Here is an 18,355-nt window from a genome sequence, read left to right on the forward strand (position 1 = left end):
GCTCATGTGCATCAACCTGAAGAATGAATAAACCAGTGTGCTCCATCCATGCAATGGAATATTATTCAGCCCATGAACAGGAATGAAGTGCTGGAACTATCCACAGTGCAGGTGAATCAACACGCTCAGTGAAAAAAAGCCAGACGCAAAATATTGAGTGATGCCGTTTCTTAAACAGGCAGAGTAGTTAAATCACAGGGGAGAAGGCAGGCGGGTGGGTGCCAGGGGCTATGGAAGGGAGAAGAACGGGAATGGCTGCTTAATGGGCACAGGTTTCCTTTTTGGGTAATGAAGATATTTTGGAACTAGGTAGGTGATGGTTGCACAATTCTGTGAGTATATCAAATGCTACTGAATTGAATACTTTAAAATCGCGGACTTTCAGTTATGTGAATTTCACCTCAACTTTTTAAAAAAAGATGCTAAAGTTTTAATCTTGTCCATGTTCTCTCTGTCTCTGTCTCTCTGTCTCTCATTTTCTCTTTGTGTGTCTCTCTCTGTCACTCTTTGTCTCTCTCTATTTCTGTCTCTCTCTGTGTCTGTCTCTGTGCATCTTTGTGTCTCTGTCTTTCTATTCCTCTGTGTATTTCTCATTTGGTCTTTCTGTCCCTCTCTGTCTCTCTCTCTGTCTTTGTCTCTCTCTGTGTGTGTCTCTCTCTGCATCTTTCTGTCTCTATCTTTCTCCGTCTCACTGTTCCTCTCTCTCTCTGTCTGTGTCTGTCTCTCTCTGTGTCTCTGTCTGTCTCTCTCTCTCTCTGTATCTCTCTGTCTTTCACTCTGTCTCTCTTTCTCCTCTAGGGTGCCCCCAAACCTCTCCCTTCTTGTAGGTCTTTAAGTTTGTGTATTTCCTCTGCAAGCCTGGCCTGTGCCCTGGCTCCTGGGAGCAGCCCCGCCGCTGGCCGTGGTTGGAGTCACCTTAGAATGCCCGCTTTCCTCTCCAGGGAGCAGGAGGAAGAGGGATACCCGAATAACCCCGCGGGCTCAGTCCTGCTTCAGCCCCAGACCGTCCTCCTGGCAGTAAGCGAGAAGGACCCCAGCGTCCACGTGAGGCACCGTTCCCACCGTGTGCACAGATGAGAATGTCAGGCAGCGCCAGGTGGGAGACTCTGTCCCACTCCAGACTCATCTGCCCTCCCCCAGACCACCCCCATACCTTTGTCCAGCACAGGCCCGAAGATGGCCAGGCTGTCATGGACGGTGGTGCAGTTCCACCGGCGGCCGCGGAACTGGTGCTGGCACTCCTGGATGCCAATCTTGATGCCCTCGGCCACGCTGGGCATGATCTCCACGTAGTTCCTGCAGAAGCGGAGCTGCTTGGGGACCAGGCCCGGGATGCTGGCACACAGGATGGGCTGCGAGCCCAGGGAGGAATACTGTGGCCCAACAGCCAGCGACCTGCAGAGGGCAAGACCCGGCGGTGAGTGTGGGGCTGGGACAGCGACACAGATGAGCAAGCTACAGACCCTTTGCTCTGGGGCCTCAAGTGCATTCAGGGGGTGAGACACAGCTTCCACCATGAAGGAAACCTGATTTTTTATTTTGCAAGTAAGAGAATTTTTACTTAAAATCCCAATTAAAGATTCTCTATGGCCTCTAAAATAATGTTCATAAACCATGCCTTCTAATTTTTCTTTTTTTGAGAGAGAATTTCACTGTGTTGCCCAGGCTGTAGTGCAGTGGTATGATCATGGCTCACTGCAGCCTCCAGATTAGCTGGGACTACAGGCACACACCACCAGAGCCAGCTAATTTTTACTTTTACAGTTTGTAGAGACAAGGTCCTGCTATGTTGCCCAGGCTGGTCCCAAACTCCTGGCCTCAAGTGACCTCTCTCTAGAGCCTCCCAAAGTGCTGGGATTATAGGCATGAGCCACCTTGCCCAGCTCTTAAGCCTGTATGTTATACATGAAGTGCTTAACACAATGTTGGGTGCAGAATAAATACTCAATGCTGGCTATTTAATTTTTTCTGGATGTTTTGATATCATCTACGTGTTTTTCTGTATGTTTTATCTGGAAGTCTGATTTTATGAGGCCAGGACCCTAACCTGCCGTATCCCCAAAACTCAGCTCAGAATTCAAGTTGTCCAGATCTGTAACAGGAAATGATGCAGCCCCGCATTCCTGCTCAGCACAACTGCATGGGCCTCGTTCACACCAGGTTGACCTGGAGCCCAGTGGGGGACTCAGGGCTAGAACCTGAGAACCTCAGGCTGGGGAGTGGGTCAGGTGGGGGCTGCCCAGAGGAGGGATGCCCTTGGCTTTGGGATTGGAGGAGGAGGCCTGGCTTCCGGGATGTAGGTATGACCCAGCGCAGAAATCACCGTGGAACTCAGACCCATTCCGCCAGCCCGCAGGCCCGCTTTTGGCTATGTACCCCTAGATGTAAACACGTGTCCACAGTGAGACGTGTTCAGGAATCTTCCCAGGCCTTTGAGCCTGAGAGCAGGAACTTGGACGCCACCCAAGCATCCGTCAATAGGAGAGTGAATAAACAAATGAAGACTGCCTCTAGGGTGCCAGGCTGCTCAGAAACCCGAAGGCATGGGCTCCCGTGAGCACGTGGGGAGGAGGGGCTCAACTGTGAGATGCTCCTGGGGCCCTCCGCATCCCCCAATCTGAGCTCAAGACCAGGCAACACTCATCCGTGGGAGAGGTCAGCACCGTGGCAACCTCCCTCCTCGTTTTCCAGGTCCCAACAGCTCCCAGGCTGTGCTCTGCTTTTGGCAAAAGGCATTCGACACCTGTGCCGTTTAAATTAATGTAATTAAGTTTAAAATTAATTAAAATACAAGAAATGTAAAACTCAGCCCTTCGGTGGCACCAGCCATGCTTCACGTGTGGCCCGTGGCTACCCTGAATGGGACAGCTAGATAGGGAATGTGCCTGTCATCAGGGAAGTTCTGCCGGGCCAGCCTGGCCGAAGTGCTCTGCGTTTGACTGCGATGTTGGTTATGTGAGTGCTTCACGTCAGAACGAATTGAGCCATGCACTTAGGGTCTTCCATTTTGCTGTACAAAATACACCTCAATTTAAAGAAATCATCAGGTCCTTTTGGGCACTGGTGGAGGTGGGTGGAGGGAGAGAGTTCCTCATGCTTATGACCACCTGTCGATGTGTCCACTGGATCCAACCAGTCTGGCCTCCGGACCGGACTCCCAGCGTTCAGGGTCCCCAATATGTCTACCCCCTGGAGATCTGGCCTCCCTCTCCCTAGTCAACCTCCCTCCTGTCTGTCCCTCATTTGAGTGCATAACCTCGTGCCAGACCCCATGGGCATCCCCAGGCCACCACCCAAGCCTGCACCCCTGCGGTCTGTCCTTGCACAGTCGGCTCCCTTGTTCACTCCTTTATTCATTCACTATATGCAGGTACCCTGCCCCAGGTGTCCCTGCACACTCCCTCCACCGTTTTGTAGATCCCAGCACTCCCAGGAAGTGCAGCCCTGATGCAGGCTGGGTTGGTGTCCCTGCTGTAGGTAGCTGGGCAGTCTTTTTCCATGTCTCCTCCCCCATCCTCTCTCTTCCTTTGAGTCTCGGCAACTGGATGACCATCCGGGGTCCCTGGGGTATGGTCTGCACTGCCACTGGCCAGGGCCGAGTGGTGGTGGCCAAGGTCAGCTGTCTCTGACCTGGACTGTGGATGAGAGGCCTCTGGACAGGAGAAGGTGGGTTGAACCAGGCCAGGGAGGTGACCATAGGGGCTGGACTCGTGGTTTTCTTTCTTTCTTTTTTTTTTTAACTAAAATGCCATTGGCTTCTTTAATTGGTTAAAAACACAAAATGTAACAGGCAGAAAGTCTGTTTCAAACAAATTAAAAGGCTATGTGTTTTTTAAATTCTCCCCAAATCAGATATATACACACCCACAAAAATAGTGTGTGAAGGAAAGCTGTTATACACAAGAAGTTGTATCCTGAATTCTTCAAGGAAACACATATTGAAATAGGAATTAACAGAGTCAGCAACAGATTAATAATTTTTTAAAATTGAGTCTTAAAATGCTACATGGCCCAAAGCTATACTATATAAAGTACTGCTAGGTACAAAAGAAAAAGTCTGTACACCTTTTAGCAAAACTGCTTTCCCAGAAAAGCAAATTAAAATAATGCAATCAGCAGATCAAGGAGGCTACAGCTAGACATCAGAGCTACAACTTCTCATATCTGTATCAGAAAATCCTATTTATCCAGAATAGACTAAAATTTCAGGACAAAACAGGGACTTTTTAACATTTCTTACTTTACCCATTTTAAGTTCTTTTTATCTCCCTCACCCCCCAAGCCAGTAATTCAGCAAGATCCAGGAGAAAGAGGGCTACTTTTAGAATTGGCTACTTTATTTTTCTTTCTATGGCGAGACTGTCATGGAGCCTGGATATTTCAGGCTCATATGCATCCATGACCAGTGTCCCACTGTGGTCAAAAAACTTAGCAATGGACTTTGTGAACTCGGCTTCCCGCTGCTGCTTTGTTCTCCCACTGATGAAGGTCAGCTTCAAGGTGTATTTGTCATCAAACCTTTTAAGACTGGAGGACAGCTGCCAAATATCATCAGGATCCATTCCTGTAGGATCTTTCCTTTTTGGCAGAATCATCCAAAGAGTTTTTCACAGCTGATCCATCCCACTTGTCAATTTTTACAGGCTTATCATCTATCTTCCACTTATCCAACAAGCTGCTACGGCCACTGCCTGTCCCACAGTTGGAAGCACCGCCAGCCCCACTACAGCCTCCGCCACCACCGCTTCTCCCGCCCTGTGCAGCTGCCGCGGCCATCTTGTCCGCCTCTGCGTCTGTGGTTTTCAAAGCATGTACCTCAGAGCACCCGGGAACCCCAGCAGAGGGGGCTGGGGGTGCCCACGGGTGAGGCTGGGAGACCAACTGTCTGCTTCGTCCGGGACTGCAGGGGCTTCCTTTTTTTTGTTTTGAGACGGAGTCTCGCTCTGTTGCCCAGGCTGGAGTGCAGTGGTGTGATCTCGGCTCACTGCAACCTCCCGCTCTTGGCTCAAGCGATTCTCCTGCCTCACCCCCCCGAGTAGCTGAGGTTACAGGTGTGCACCACCATGCCTGGCTAATTTTTGTATTTTTAGTAGACGGGGTTTTGCCATGTTGGCCAGGCTGGTCTCAAACTCCTGACCTCAGGTGATCCACCCGCCTTGGCCTCCCAAAGTGCTGGGATTATAGGCATGAGCCACCGCGCCCAAGCAGGGGGCTTCCATTTTTAAGCCAGGGTGAGGTGGTTACCCCAGGTGAGGTGCCTCCATTCCATCAACCCAGATGCTTCCCCTTCACCCATTCTATGGTGTGACTCCATGTGGGATGTTACTTGCAAAACATCCAGCACTGGTTCAGGACGTGCCTGCTACAGTGTTTGGGACAGAGCAGACTGACGTAAGCATAAAAAGATAAGACGGATAGATAGAGAATGGAGAGGGTGGTGGGTGTGAGATAAAGCAGGCTGACTTCAGTGTGAGCTGTGGACACACAAGGCTTTGATGTCCAAAGGCTGCATCTTTTCCAGATGTTTGAAAATTTTCCTAATGGAATGTTGTAGAGGACAAACATTTGAGTGTCATGGCTGAGGCCTGGGAGCGTGTCTGAGAAGGGCCGGGTACCTAGGCTCCAGGGCCAGACTAGCTTACAGCCAGGGAAGTGAGCAAGAGGTGTCTGAAAGAAGGAAAAGCTTGAGTAGTTGAATGTCCTCGTCTACTTGGAGACTTAGAGTGAGGAGAAACAAAGGAATCCAGTGAGAGCTCGCTGCTTACAAAACAGGGACTGGCCTGGGGGATGTGGCCATTTCCAAGGCGCATCTCTTCTCCAACGCTAGATGCTGGATTCATTTTGGGGGCTGTCACTCTGCCCACCCCCAGAACACTATGACCAGCATGAAGCCAGGACCACCTCGGCTCGCAGGCTCGGGGCTGGGAGGGGCGGCCTTGTCCCTGGTCTCTAGGGAAAGCAGAGAGGGGGACTCCCAAGTCTGAAGCCTCCATTCTCAGGGTGCTGAGTCAGCCAGTTCTGTGCCCCTTTCACCCTCCTCCCGGGTGGGCCCTGGCCCACCACCTTCCTGAGTATGGCCAGGGTGCAGGTGGTCAGCTGCCAGGCCAGAGGTGGCTCCAGCATCCCTGGCCTCTAACAGCCCTGATGGGACCCCTCCCTTGACAGGCCCTTGTGGATTTGGGGTCAGGATGGGCTTCTCCTGCCTCCTGTGGACCAGAGGGCCCCTCCAGTTCGTGGAGTTGCTTCCTGAGAGACTTCTCCTTCTGATAGCACCAGGCCACCAGAAGGCCTGGGCCACACAGACCCTGCCTGAGGAGGGTGGAAAGCTGGCAGGCAGTGGGGAGCTCCTATGGGGCCAGGGAGCAGTGCAGAGGAGGGCCCAGGAGGCTCACTGGGCCGCCAGATTTTGGCTGGGCCTTGAAGGATCAGTTGGGTCATTAAAAAGAAAATCAAATATAAGGCTGGGCATGGTGGCTCATGCCTATAATCTCAGCACTTTGGAAGGCTGAGGCAGGTGGATTGCTTGAGGCCAGGAGTTCAAGACCAATCTGGGCAACAGAGCAAGACCCCATCTCTACAAAAATACAAAGGTTAGCTGGGTGTGGTGGCGCACGCCTGTAGTCCCTGCTGCTTGGGAGGCTGAGGTGGGAGGATCATTTGAGCCCAGGAGGACAAGGCCACAGTGAGCTCTGATTACACCAGGCTAGGTGACAGAGTGAGACCCTGTCTCAAAAAAAAAAATCTAAATTGCACAGGCACTATCCCCACACCAGCCCCCAAGAGCTCCTAGGATCCAAATTTCTAATCCAAGGAGAATGCAGATGCCCGGAATCCATCAGTACTTGGGAAACTATGACCTGTAACTTCCTCCTCCCACACCCTGTGGGCCAGGCTTGCCTGGGACAAGGGACAGACAGGCCTGTCTCAGGGTCTCGCCAGGGAGTATTGGCTGCAGTGAGTGGGGGAGGGGCTCTGCAAATGGAGAGTGAATGAGAACCCAGTCTTTGAGATCGAGTGTCCCCAGGGTCCTGTTCTCAGCACAAGTTCTCAGGATGCATCAAATACAATGCAACCTGGACTCCCGGATCCCACCTTGGAACGTGAAAAGGACGTTCACGCCCAAACTGGGGTCAGTCTGCGTTAGCCAATGGCAAAGCCCCAGTGCTGTTCTCTTGCTTTGTATTTTTTGTAGAGATAGGGTCTTGCAGCACTGGGAGCCAGCAGATACTCCCTCTCACTTTCCTGCTCATGCTGGCATTTCCTGACCACCTCTGAGTTCCAACACCTAAGCTTCTCAGACCCAGAGAAGGAGAAGGATCTGAGGGCCAGGCTGCCACCTCCAGCATCTTGCTATGCAAGCTCCAGGGACCCGAGCCACCGCTGTCTCTGCCAGCCCATTGCCATGGCCTTGATTATTTGTTAAATTTTATTAATTTACTTTTTTAGAGATGAAGTCTTGCTCTGTCGTCTAGGCTGAGGGCTCACTGCAGCCTTGACCTACAGGGCTCAAGGGATCCTCCCATCTTAGCCTCAGCCTCCCAAGTAGTTGGAACCACAGGCCTGTGCCACGATGCCCGGTTAACTTTTGTATTTTTTGTAGAGATGGGGTCTTTCTATGTTGCCCAGGCTGGTCTTGAACTCCTGGACTCAAGCCATCCTCCCGCCTTGGCCTTCCAAAATGCTGAGATTACAGGTGTGAGCCACCGCGCCTGGCCACTGTGGTCTTTAGAGAGCTAGTCCCTCCTCTTCCCTCCTCCTGCGGCCTCTCCACCTTTCCAGCACTCGTCTCGGAAAGGGAGCCTTGCTGAAGCTGGTTGTTTCTCCCTTCCACTACCCAGCATCACTCCTCTTACTACCACACCCAGCCCCTTACCCGGCCTCCACCTGCTGGGCAGAGCTCACTGGTGACCTCCCCACAGGCTCCAGTTATGTGGCTCCCTGAAACCCACATGACCTGGATAGGTGGCACTGGGACCTCCCAGAGCAGGAAGCCAAGGCTCAGGGAATGGAGCTTTGCCACAGCCACCGGCTAATACAGCAGAACAGGGCTTCCCGCATGTTGGCCTCCAGGGGCCACTGCTTTCTAAGATCCTACAATGCCCTTCAAATGTGTTGATGTAGTTTGGATGTGTGTCCCCTCCAAATCTCATGTTGAAATGCGACCCCCAGTGTTGGAGGTGGGGCCTAGTGGGCCCCACCCATTTAGGTCTCAGAGGCAGATCACTCATGAATGGCATGGTGCCCTCCCTGCGGTAATGAGGGAGTTCTCCCTCTATGAGTTCATGCAGGAGCTGGTTGTTAGAAGGAGCCTGGCACCCTCCCCTGCTCCCTCTCCCGCGTGTGACACACCTACACCCCCTTTGCCTTCCACCATGAGTGGAAGCTCCCTGAGGCCTCAGCAGATGCCAGTGCCATGCTTGTACAGCCTGCAGAACCCTAAGCCAATTAAACCTTTTTTCTTTCCAGTCTCAGGCATTCCTTTATAGCAATGCAGAATGGACGAGTACATGTATGAAACCCCAGTCTCTGCAAAATAACATTTATAAATGAGTCAGAGATAAATGGTGCAAGTCACACAGACCCTGGACAGCCTCCTTGCAGCTGACGACCCAAGACATCATAGGGCTTCCTGTCCCCAGTGCAGCCCCCTTTTCACCCCAGGAGGCCACCCAGGGAGACATGGGTTGTGGCCCTAACAGTTGCATCTGCAGCTTTGGGACTGTTGGAACCTCAGTTTCCCCAGCTGAACTGGGCGGTTGTGGTTTACAGCAGGGTCCTCCCAGGGTGGCCCCAGGAGCATGAGTCCCACAGGGAACGTGTGCTGGGTTCACGCAGGCTGCCTCTAGCTTGGACATTCTAAGGCTGACGGGGAAACTTCTATGGCTTCCTTGAGTCTAAACTTGCTCCATGGCCCGTGTCTGTCTTCACGAGGACTCTGAGGGTCCTTGGGGGCTCCCTTGGGCCGAGTCTCTGGGGAGTCAGCCTTGCTGATAATCACCCTGGGGGGCCAGGGACCTACCTCCACCCTCTAGCCAGTAGGGTCCCCAAAAGAGCAAGGTAGTAGCAGGCGCTTAAAGCACGTGCAGGGGACAGAAAGGGGCAACATCAGGTGCCCAGAAGGTGACAGGCACGGACAGACCCTGAGCACTGGCTGTCAGTCCGTGGCTCCTGCCTGCTCATGGCCTCAGGCGGAGCAGCCACGAGTGGCCACTGTCCTGCCTGGTGCCCTAAGACAAGCGTGGCCCCAGCCAGCAGTCAGGGCCAGGAGCTCCCACTTGGGCTTCTGGGGCTTCTGATGAATTCTCCAATCTCCCCTTCGACCTCTCCTACGCTTTGTAGGCATGCAAACAAGTGTCTGGTCAGGGACGAAGGGTCCTTGCTGAGAATCACTCACACAAGGAACCGCAGGTAAGCACTTGAGCGGCGGGGGCGGGGCGGGAGGCGGGGGTGGTGATCTTGTCATCCGTCACTCCCTACTCACTTCCTGGATGCCATCGATCTGGATCGCAGAGAGGTCTGGGCCCTGCCTCAGGGCGGTGGGAACAGCAGGGGCAGGAAGGCTGGGCCCAGTCCCCGGGGAGAGGCTGAGGCCAGCCTGCCCTCCCTGCCCCCATGCCCTGCACCCCGAGCCTGTGATTCACCGGATGAGGAATTCATTCCCTCTCCCCTCTCACTGCCAACACCACAGTGTCCCAGGAAGAGTCCATGTTTCCCACGTCCAGCTGTCACACAGCTGAGTGGCTGGAATTCTAACTGCCCAACTGGATGGGACACCAGATATCCCTCTGGCTGTGCAAAATTGGTGTCCCAAGGGAATGTGCCCGTGCTCTTCCAATGTCTCCAGCCTCTCTTGCTCTGTCCCCTTTCCCTGGAATCCCAGCTCTGGAGGGAACGGCAGGGCTGGGCTAGCAGATCACAGTACCAGCACCACAAGGCCTAGTGGAACCATTGTGTGATCATCCAGAAGGCCCCAGAAATGGAGATGATGCTTAGTGAGTTTTCAAAAACAGAACACAAACTGTTTCTATCCTTAGAAAAACAAAAAGTTGAAAAAGTTGATAAGATCACAGACTTGTCTTTCCTTCCAGATTTTCACTAATGCTGTTAGGTTTTTTGTTTTTTTTTTTTCCTAATAATAGTTTGTTTTGAAGGGGAGGCTGTCATATTCACTCAGAACACACACAAATATAGTTTTGTAAAATGGCCCCAGTCCCTAGACCCATGGCTCCCGCCTGTGGCCAAAGTCACAGCAGCCATGCCTGCAGCCCACAAACACTAATGGTTTTTCTTCCCCACTCCCTCACTTCTGTTGAAAGGCTGGGCAGCTCGCCAGAGGTACGGCAGAGATGCTGGCTGCGACATGCAGGGCAAGAAGGAGGCTGGCCCAGGACCACAAGGCGGGCGGTAGGCCAGCCCAGTCCGGGCCATGCTGGCCTCCTGGGCTTGGTTTGGTCCCATGTGCAATTTCCCATCTTATGTGGCGGCACTGGAGGTGCTACCTAATCCTTGTGGATGGAGGCTCAGGGCAAAGCGTGGGGGCCTTCTCGCAGCCACACAGCTGTGGGGGTCCTGAGTGGCCATCGTATCCAGGCTCCACTGTTCCCATGCAAGTCCTTCTGAGGCTGGCAGGCTCTTAGGTTTCTCAAGTCCAGGCCTGATGTCTTTTAGCAGTAAAATTTAGCAAACTTAGAGCACCCATGTACCAAGGGAATGGCTCTGTGCTTGCATGTTTGCTGGGGGCATGGGAACCTCACAGTAATGCTCCACGCAGGTGTGTGGACAGGCCTGGAAGGCGGGCATGGGCTCCAACTCGAGCCCTGTTACTCGCTTGTTTGTTTGCTCTTTCTCTCTTTCCCCTCCTGGGCCTCAGTTTCTCCATCTGTCAAATGGAGTAATGGACCCCTCTCCTACCTGAAGCTCTGAGAGAGGAGGGGAGCAGTGCATGGAATGGGGACACTGATCTCAGGCCCTGCTGCCCTGCTGGATATCATCTCAGCCTCCTCCTGGCCTGAGAGGGACCCAGCGCACCCCACTCGTGGGCCTGCCAGGGCCGCCCCTCCAGGATGCAATTTGTGCCCTGAGTCCAGCTGGTCGCCTCCTAGGACCCCTCTGGCTCCAGCACAGCTGCAATGCAGGCAGGTGTGGAGGACCAGGGCAGGTGGGTGTCTCTGCCATTGAGGGTCCTGCTTGGGCAGGTGGGCTTCCCCTCTATGGGGCCTCTGGAGCAAACATCCTGTTCCAAATCATTGTCTTCTTAAGATCAGGGCCACTCCATGGGCGGTGATAGGGCTTCCTTCCTCAGACCTGAGGCTCGAAGTGTTTCCCTGTTGGTGGATGACCTCCCATCTCGCCCAGGCTGAGACTGCCCGAGGGCGCCCACCTGCCCGGGAGACCCCCGAGGCTCTGGTTTCTCCTCACACCCGGTGGTGGAACTGCAGCTGCCTGGAAGACCACTCTTGGCAGCTCAGGCACCTTGTGAGCCGGCCAGGGTCCCCAGGACTTAAGGCCCCCAGGTCCCTCCTGGGTGTCGGCACCCCTTCCCAGTCCAGGCTGCCCAGCCCTGCCTGGAGCTCTCCCAACCCGCACCTCCTCCTGCCCGCCGGCCCAGCTGGGATTACTGACACATACTTTGAACGAGTCCCAGCAGGCACAGCGGCTCCTGTGCCCGCGGCCACGCACTTGCCAGTTTCCCTGGGCGGCAGCGGCACGTTTTGCCGGGGAAGGAATGTGGAAGCAGCAACGTGAGAGACACCTCCAGGGTGTCACCTGGGGAGGCCAGTAAGGAGGCCAAGGAAGAGGCCATGTGCCCCTCACCAGCCTCAGGGCTGTAACCAGTGAGGGGTGGGGTGGGGGATTGTCCAACATTAAAGTGCACAGCCTGGGCCACGGAGCAAGACCCCATCTCAACAAAAAATGAAAAACACTAGCCAAGCGTAGTGGCACAAGCCTGTAATCCCAGCTACTCACAAGGCCAAGATGGGAGGATTGCTGGAGCCCAGGAGGCTGGAGCCCAGGATTGCTGGAGCCAGCCTGGGCCACACGGTGAAACCCATCTCTACAAAAAATACAAAAATTAGCTGGGAGTGGTGGTGCGCGCCTGTGGTCCCAGCTACTCAGGAGGCTGAGATGGGAGGATCACTTGAGCCCATGAGGGACGAGGCTGCAGTGAGCCAAGATCACATCACTGCACTCCAGCCTGGGTGACAGAGAGAGACCCTGTCTGTCTGTGGGGCTGTACAGGTCTCCTTTGTGAATGACGTTCCTTTTCTTCAGCCTCGGTAGCTGCAGCTCAGCACCTCCCAGGTACCACTTGGGGCACAGGCTCTCATCCCTAGGGAGCTTTTTCCCTTTGGGAGCCAGAACCAGCCTCCTTGGCACCTGCAACCTCTGCCCCAGCCCCTGCCCCTTGAGCCACACAGTGTAATCCTTCTTCCCCAACCAATAGCCTTCAGAGACATGAAGCGGGTCTTCTGAACAGAAACAGCAACCAGCCCTTCAACTACTCTTAAAGGGGACAAGTTAGAAGTCTCACATTTGGGTCAAAAATCCAATGGATGAGGGCTACAGGCAGTGGTCCACATTGAGAGAGCCCCCCCACCCCCATCACTCCAGGTGTGGCTTCAGGCTGGCTTTCTCAGACTAGAGTCCCAACAGAGGGACGTGGTTGGTTTGTTTTTAAATTTCCATTATTACAAAATCCACAGAAACGGTTGCAGCACCGTCAAACCGCTACAATGTCACCAAATCCTTTTTAAATTCCCATTTCTGTTCTGATTTCTTCATGGCAGGTGGCCAAGCATTCACATTTGGGCTCTGCATGGTAGGCCCCACATTGAGAAGCCCCAACGGGGTCCCTGGATGGAGACGGCACGAGCCCTGTCGCCTGCATCTTGGGAGGGCTGCTGGACACCGGAGCTTCCCTCCTCACAGTACAGTGATGTGCACAAGGGACCCAGTGGATGAAGTGGTCACCGGGCAGTCACCACCCCTAAGACTGGGCTGCTATGACTGTATCTACTCATCCTGCTCTCCCTGCTACAAAGGATTCCAGGAGGCTTATGCGAAGCAAACATCGTTAGAACAAGCCCCGTGAGTCAGAGGGGCAGCCGGCCTCCAGGGCCCAAGCTGGCCAGTGCCTGAGGTGTGAGCACCAGGCAGGAGGAGCTTTGCACTCTCGAAGGGTGCTGTGGGTCCCTGAGGTGGCTACGGATCCTGGCAGTCATGCAGGGCCAATGTCTGGTTGCAGACACTTGACGTGTGGCCACTCCTGACCGTCACCCTCAGGAGGGGTTTGTGTGTGGGCAGCTCTGAGAAGCAATGCCACCCCCAGGGCCCTGAGATCCCACAGCCCTGGGAGGGCTGGCCTGGTGGCTCCACTCAGCTCGTTTCACGAGTTTTATTTGCTAGTGACTGCTGTCCTCAGCACCAGAGGCAGAGACGAGAGGCAGAGACTGCAAAAGACAGACAGACAGAGATGAAAAGAGATAGAGTGACAGAAACAGGCAGAGAGAGACAGAAGGACAAAGACTGAAAGAGAGAGACAGACACAGAGAGATAGAGACAGAGACGGGCAGAGACAGATACAGGAAAGAGAGAGAGACAGACAGGGAGAGACTGAGAGACAAAGATATGGAGATATGGAGGGACAGAGGCAGGGAAGAGAGAAACAGAAGACAGACAGACACAGACAGATGCGGGCGAAGGGAGAAGGAAGAAGGGGCTAGGGTGAGGCCAGGCCTGCGGAGGGAGTGCGCCAGTGGCAGGCTAATGTAGAGGCAGGGTGACTCTGGGAGTGGCAACCATCCCTCCTATCCACAAGGCCCTTCCCATCTGAGCTTCTGGGTACCCTGGGCCATGTCCCTGCCCTGCCCGACTGGCCCCTCTCAGTCCCCAAAACACCCATGCTGCAGCCACCTGCCCACACACCACACACGTGTGCTTGACCCATCATTCCAGCCGAGCTCCTTCTCTCCCGCACCCCTTCCTGGCTCCTGCCTCTCTAAGCTGCCTCTTCACCTGACCCATCTTCGTCAGGCTGTCTCCCCACCACAGTGAGGCCCACCAGGACTGAGAACACAGGGCCGAGGTGCCTGGTGGTCATGCAGTGCAGACACTGGCTGAGCAGGGCCTCCAGGGGTGCTGGCCCATGAAGGCCCATGAAGGCCCATGAAGGGCTGGGAGGAGGGGCTGAGCTCTTGTGCCCAGGAGGTTGTTTGCACCCATGAGTATGTAGGAGAGTGGGGGCCTGAAAGGGCCTACATGTTCTGTTGAGGGCTGTGTGAGGTGCCCTATAAAAATGGAGGTCATGATGTGTTTCTGTCATAGTGACAAGCTGGAGGCCCAGAGGGATGTGAGGGAGACCCTGGAGGGAGCATGAGCGAGGCTGTGGAGCAGGCCAGGGGCAGGGAAAAGGCTGGACACAGCCTACACCGCACTTCCCTGGGACAACTGGGGTGGCCATCTGCAGGCAGCCAGGCCCCTGTGCTTGGGATCTCAGTCCAGCAGGAGCTGGTGACGGCCGGGCAGAAGGAACGGCCTGAGAGGGAGAGCAGGGCTGGGTGAGGGGCGGAGCTTGCTGTGCTCTGCTAGGCAGCCACGGTGGCTATGGCCAGGCCTGGCAGCAACTCCAGGTGGCTGGGAGGGTGTGGGTCCCAGGGGAGGGCCAGGACTGAGAACGGAAGCAGGAGGTGGCCGTGGCGGGAGTGCCACAGCCCAGTCTGGTAAAAGCAGCAGAGGGACTTGAAAGATGAACAAAATCCAGTTGCGAGCCCCAAAGTGGGCTTGGACCCTGGGGAGGCGGTGGCGGGAGGCACAGGCCCACCTCTAGGGTCCTGGTGGGGTCCCTGGGGAGATGACAAGATTCCATTAACCCAGACATGGGAAGAAGAAGGGAGAGGTGCTCAGAGTGCCCTGGAGTGCAGGCGTGCCTGGGGATTGTTCTCAGATGGAGCCATGGTCTTGCAGCGCAGCTGCCCTGTCCTCTGTCCATGTGGGCTCTTCCAAGAATTCTTGTTCCTGAGAACTCAGCTTAGAAGGGGCGTGCAGGGAGGCGGGGCCACTAGGTTCCTGCCGTCTGTGGCCTCATGGGATGCAGGTGGTCAGGTGCATATGCTTTGGTCTGGTCTCCTGCCTGGCTCCTCTCTGTCACCGGATGAGCTCAGAATGGATGCTCCTGGACGTCTGTGCAGCTCTGGGCCATTCAGTGTTAGGCTAGGCCCGTCTCTCTGCATTTCAGACCCGCTCGGCCTTGGGACCACCGGCATCTGCTGCATGGGTATAAGACACCTCTGGGCCACCCGGCCCTGGGGAGGCAGGTGGCCCTTCACACTCTCACAGGGCTGCTGGCCACAGGGACACCTTTGCCTCTCCCTCTGCGAACTTCAAAAGCCTAATTACCCTGATTTGGGCTGTTTCCTGGTTTGTTTCTCCAGGTGAGGAGATTCCCCTTCACTTTCACTTTCATGTGCCCGTGATGGTGGAGGGGGGAGACTCAAGGGGACAGTGGCTTCATGTTAGGGAGGGGCTGGGGGTGCAGGTGAGGAGTTACAGAGAGGCCCCCCACCCCAGCCTGCTCTGCTCCACTGGGGCTCACCAGGAGCCCACCTGGCAGGGGCCAAGGTCCCCTCCTCCCCTGGTGATGCTTAATCTGGGGTGGATGCGGGGAGGCAGGAGAAAGGAGGAGATGCTCTACTGGGTAGAAAGACCAGAGAAAGAGAGAATCTTCCCCGGCTATTAAACTGTAGGATGCCAGCGGCAGGGGTCCAGCAGCAGGGGTCCTGCAGCGCTGTGTCCTTCTGTGAGTCTTCTTCCCTATGCTGCCGGGGTGCTGCTCATGCCTGGGGGGAAGGCATGTCCTTGCTCCAGCCCGAGCAGCCTGCCTGGGGGCAGAGAGGGGATCAAGAAGGGGGCAGACTTGTCCCCAGGGAGCCAGCCTCCCCTAAGGGGAGGCTGCTTCTCAGGAAGCAGAGAATCCCCAAGTGTGAGAACCCTACTGAGAACAAAGTGGGGGTGGGGATGGGGGAGGGGTCCTCACCACCCACCCCCGTCAGTGTCAGGTGGGGTTCTATGCCCCGCTTCCCTGTGTGGCCAAAGGGCTGTCCCGGACTCTTGATAGGAGGGTGCGGAGGGTACAGGGACTTCACCTCTCTGCTCCTCCTGGCTCCCCTGCAGAATGCCTGACTGTCCCCGAGGGTGTCTCAGGGTCCATTCAGGGTAGAACACAGGGGGCCCAGGTGAAAAGGAGGTATACATGCGTATGAGGTGGAAGGGGACCGAGGCTAGGAACCCTCAGGGCCGACAAGACAAAGATCCTAGGGCGCGGGGTTGCCAGGAGGCTGGCGAAATTTATGGGAAGGGCGCGGGAGCGAAGGCGCTTCCTTTTGCGCTCAGGAACGCGGCGGCGGGTTCTAATTAGAAGCCTGGTGCGTAAGCCGGCAGCCCTTGGGGCTCTCTTGGATGGACGCGCTGCCCCTGGCTCCCTGCGGCCGTCTGGACGCGCGTCAGTATCCCCGCGCCCCAAGGCGAGCCCCGAGCCTGACCCTCAGGTGGGCCACTGGGCGCCGCAGGTGCCGCACGGGAAATGGGGCACGCGGAAGTAAGGGGGCGCGGGGGTCCCCGAAGCGCGTCCCCGCGGGGGTCCCCGAAGCGCGTCCCCGCGGCCTCGCGGCCTCTTCCAGGCCCTTCAGCTGCCTAGGGCTGCCCCTTCCCCGCCCCGCTGCTCCTGGCCCGGCGCCCCTACCGCGGGAGCCGCCGCTCCTGAACCATCTCGAAGAGAAAAATTATTATCGGATTAGATGTACCTCGGCTCGCTGGGTCTCCCCCCCTTCCCCTCGGCGTAATTATTATAATTCCAGGCTGCCGTCGGAGAAGGATGGGGGGGAGTGTGCATGCTTGTGGGGAGGCTTCTCTCCAACTGCGGGTCCTACCAGCGCTGCGCCCGGCCCTGCGCGCCCACATTCCTCCCACTTGTGTTCCTCAATCTTGGGCATCTCAGAGCGCCCTTAATTCGGAACTGGGGTGATCCTAGCTTGGTGAGGGCTCTGAGGGATCATAAGCCCTGGCGAAAGTGTGGCCCCCGTTCCCCCTCCCACAGGATATGTGCGGTGGAGGTGGGAGGACTGAGAGAGACCTTTCGGGACTCTTCCTTTGGTTTATCTGCACTTGCATCGCCAGGCTGGGGAGGGTCTCACCGAACGCGCCTTTTCTGGCGTGGAGGGCGCAGCACAGCGCTTTCTGATTGAGGGTCCTGGACTCCCTCACACCCCGTGCTTAACTCACCCTTACCTCTCTCTACAGCAGCCCCTCCTTGCCAGGTGGACCCAGGCGGAGGGCTCGCAGAGAGGGCCCCTGGAAACCCCCGCGCCCAGACTGCGGCGGGGAGGCGCGCGGGGCCCAGGGCCGGCCCCCAGTGCGCCCCGCCGCCGGCTCTGCGCCACTCCCCGCCGGGTCCCAGCTTTCTTTACGTAACCGCGCTGCTCCGAGCTGTTCAGTCTTGTCTCATCGACTTTGTTTTAAAACGTGTGTGTGTGTTTGTGTGTAAGATACGGTTTTTGAGGAAAGTCTCCGGCGAATTCTCTCTCGCTGACCCTCTTCCCTCGCCTGTCCCCTGGCCTCGAGCTGCCTGTCCCCTCGGTGACCGTGCGTGCCGACCTTCTTTCAGCCTCTCCCCAGCCCACTGCTCGCCCTGTCCGACGCCAGGGGCAGCTAGGACCTCCGCAACCTCCCCTACTCTCCCGCTCGGGAATCAATATCTCCGGAAGCTCCGCCACCCACGCGTCCCAGCGGCCTGAACAGGTCCAAAGTGGCCGTCAAGGAAAACCAACCGCCCGCGGCCCGCACGCGGGGCTGGAGCAGAAGGGCGCGGGCTCGGGCCACCGCGGGGTCCCTGCCCGAGGGGGCCGTCTGCTGCGGGCGCGGCGCACAGGGGCAGGGGCGAACGCGAGGAGGCTCACTCACCACCAGATCGGGTAGCTGCCCAGAGCCTGCTTCAGGCTGCAGAGGAGTAAGAAGTATCCGAGCGGGGCCATCGCCGCGCGAGAGGGCGCGGAGGGCCGGGAGTCCGCCCCGAGAGCGTGAGCGCCGGGGCGGGCCGGGCCCTGGGAGCTGGCGCGGCGGCGTCGCTGGGCCCTCCTGCGGCCGCGGGTGCGCGGGTGTGCGCGGGCTCCGAGGGCGGCGCTGCGCCAGGTGGGCCGGCGGCCGGGCTGCGGGCCGAGGCCCGGGGCGGCGCGGGGCGGCGGGGGCGGGGCAGCGCCGCGGGGGGCGCCCGCCGGGGCCGGGGACCGGGCGGGGCAGGCAGGGGCGGGCGGGGCCCTGGGAGCCGGAGCGGCGGCTGCGGCGTTGGCCCCCTCCTGCTGCC

The 18,355-nt window shown here is 56.6% G+C and overlaps 1 protein-coding gene across 1 annotated transcript in view; it reads right to left on the reverse strand.

The window, feature by feature from the left end:
* The window catches only part of WNT3A (Wnt family member 3A), a 55,438-nt gene extending 37,281 nt beyond the window's left edge, over window positions 1-18,157 (reverse strand). Inside the window, exons 1-2 of the mRNA XM_009236585.3 lie at window positions 17,956-18,157; window positions 1,154-1,395 (exon numbers count right to left, since the gene is read on the reverse strand). Coding sequence (XP_009234860.2) covers window positions 1,154-1,395; window positions 17,956-18,026 — 313 coding nt within the window. The 5' untranslated portion in view covers window positions 18,027-18,157. The remainder of the gene's footprint in view (window positions 1-1,153; window positions 1,396-17,955) is intronic.
* Window positions 18,158-18,355: the final 198 nt, after the last annotated feature.

The sequence above is a fragment of the Pongo abelii genome, chromosome 1 (genome assembly GCF_028885655.2).
Source record: "Pongo abelii isolate AG06213 chromosome 1, NHGRI_mPonAbe1-v2.0_pri, whole genome shotgun sequence".
In the NCBI taxonomy this organism is placed as follows: domain Eukaryota; kingdom Metazoa; phylum Chordata; class Mammalia; order Primates; family Hominidae; genus Pongo; species Pongo abelii.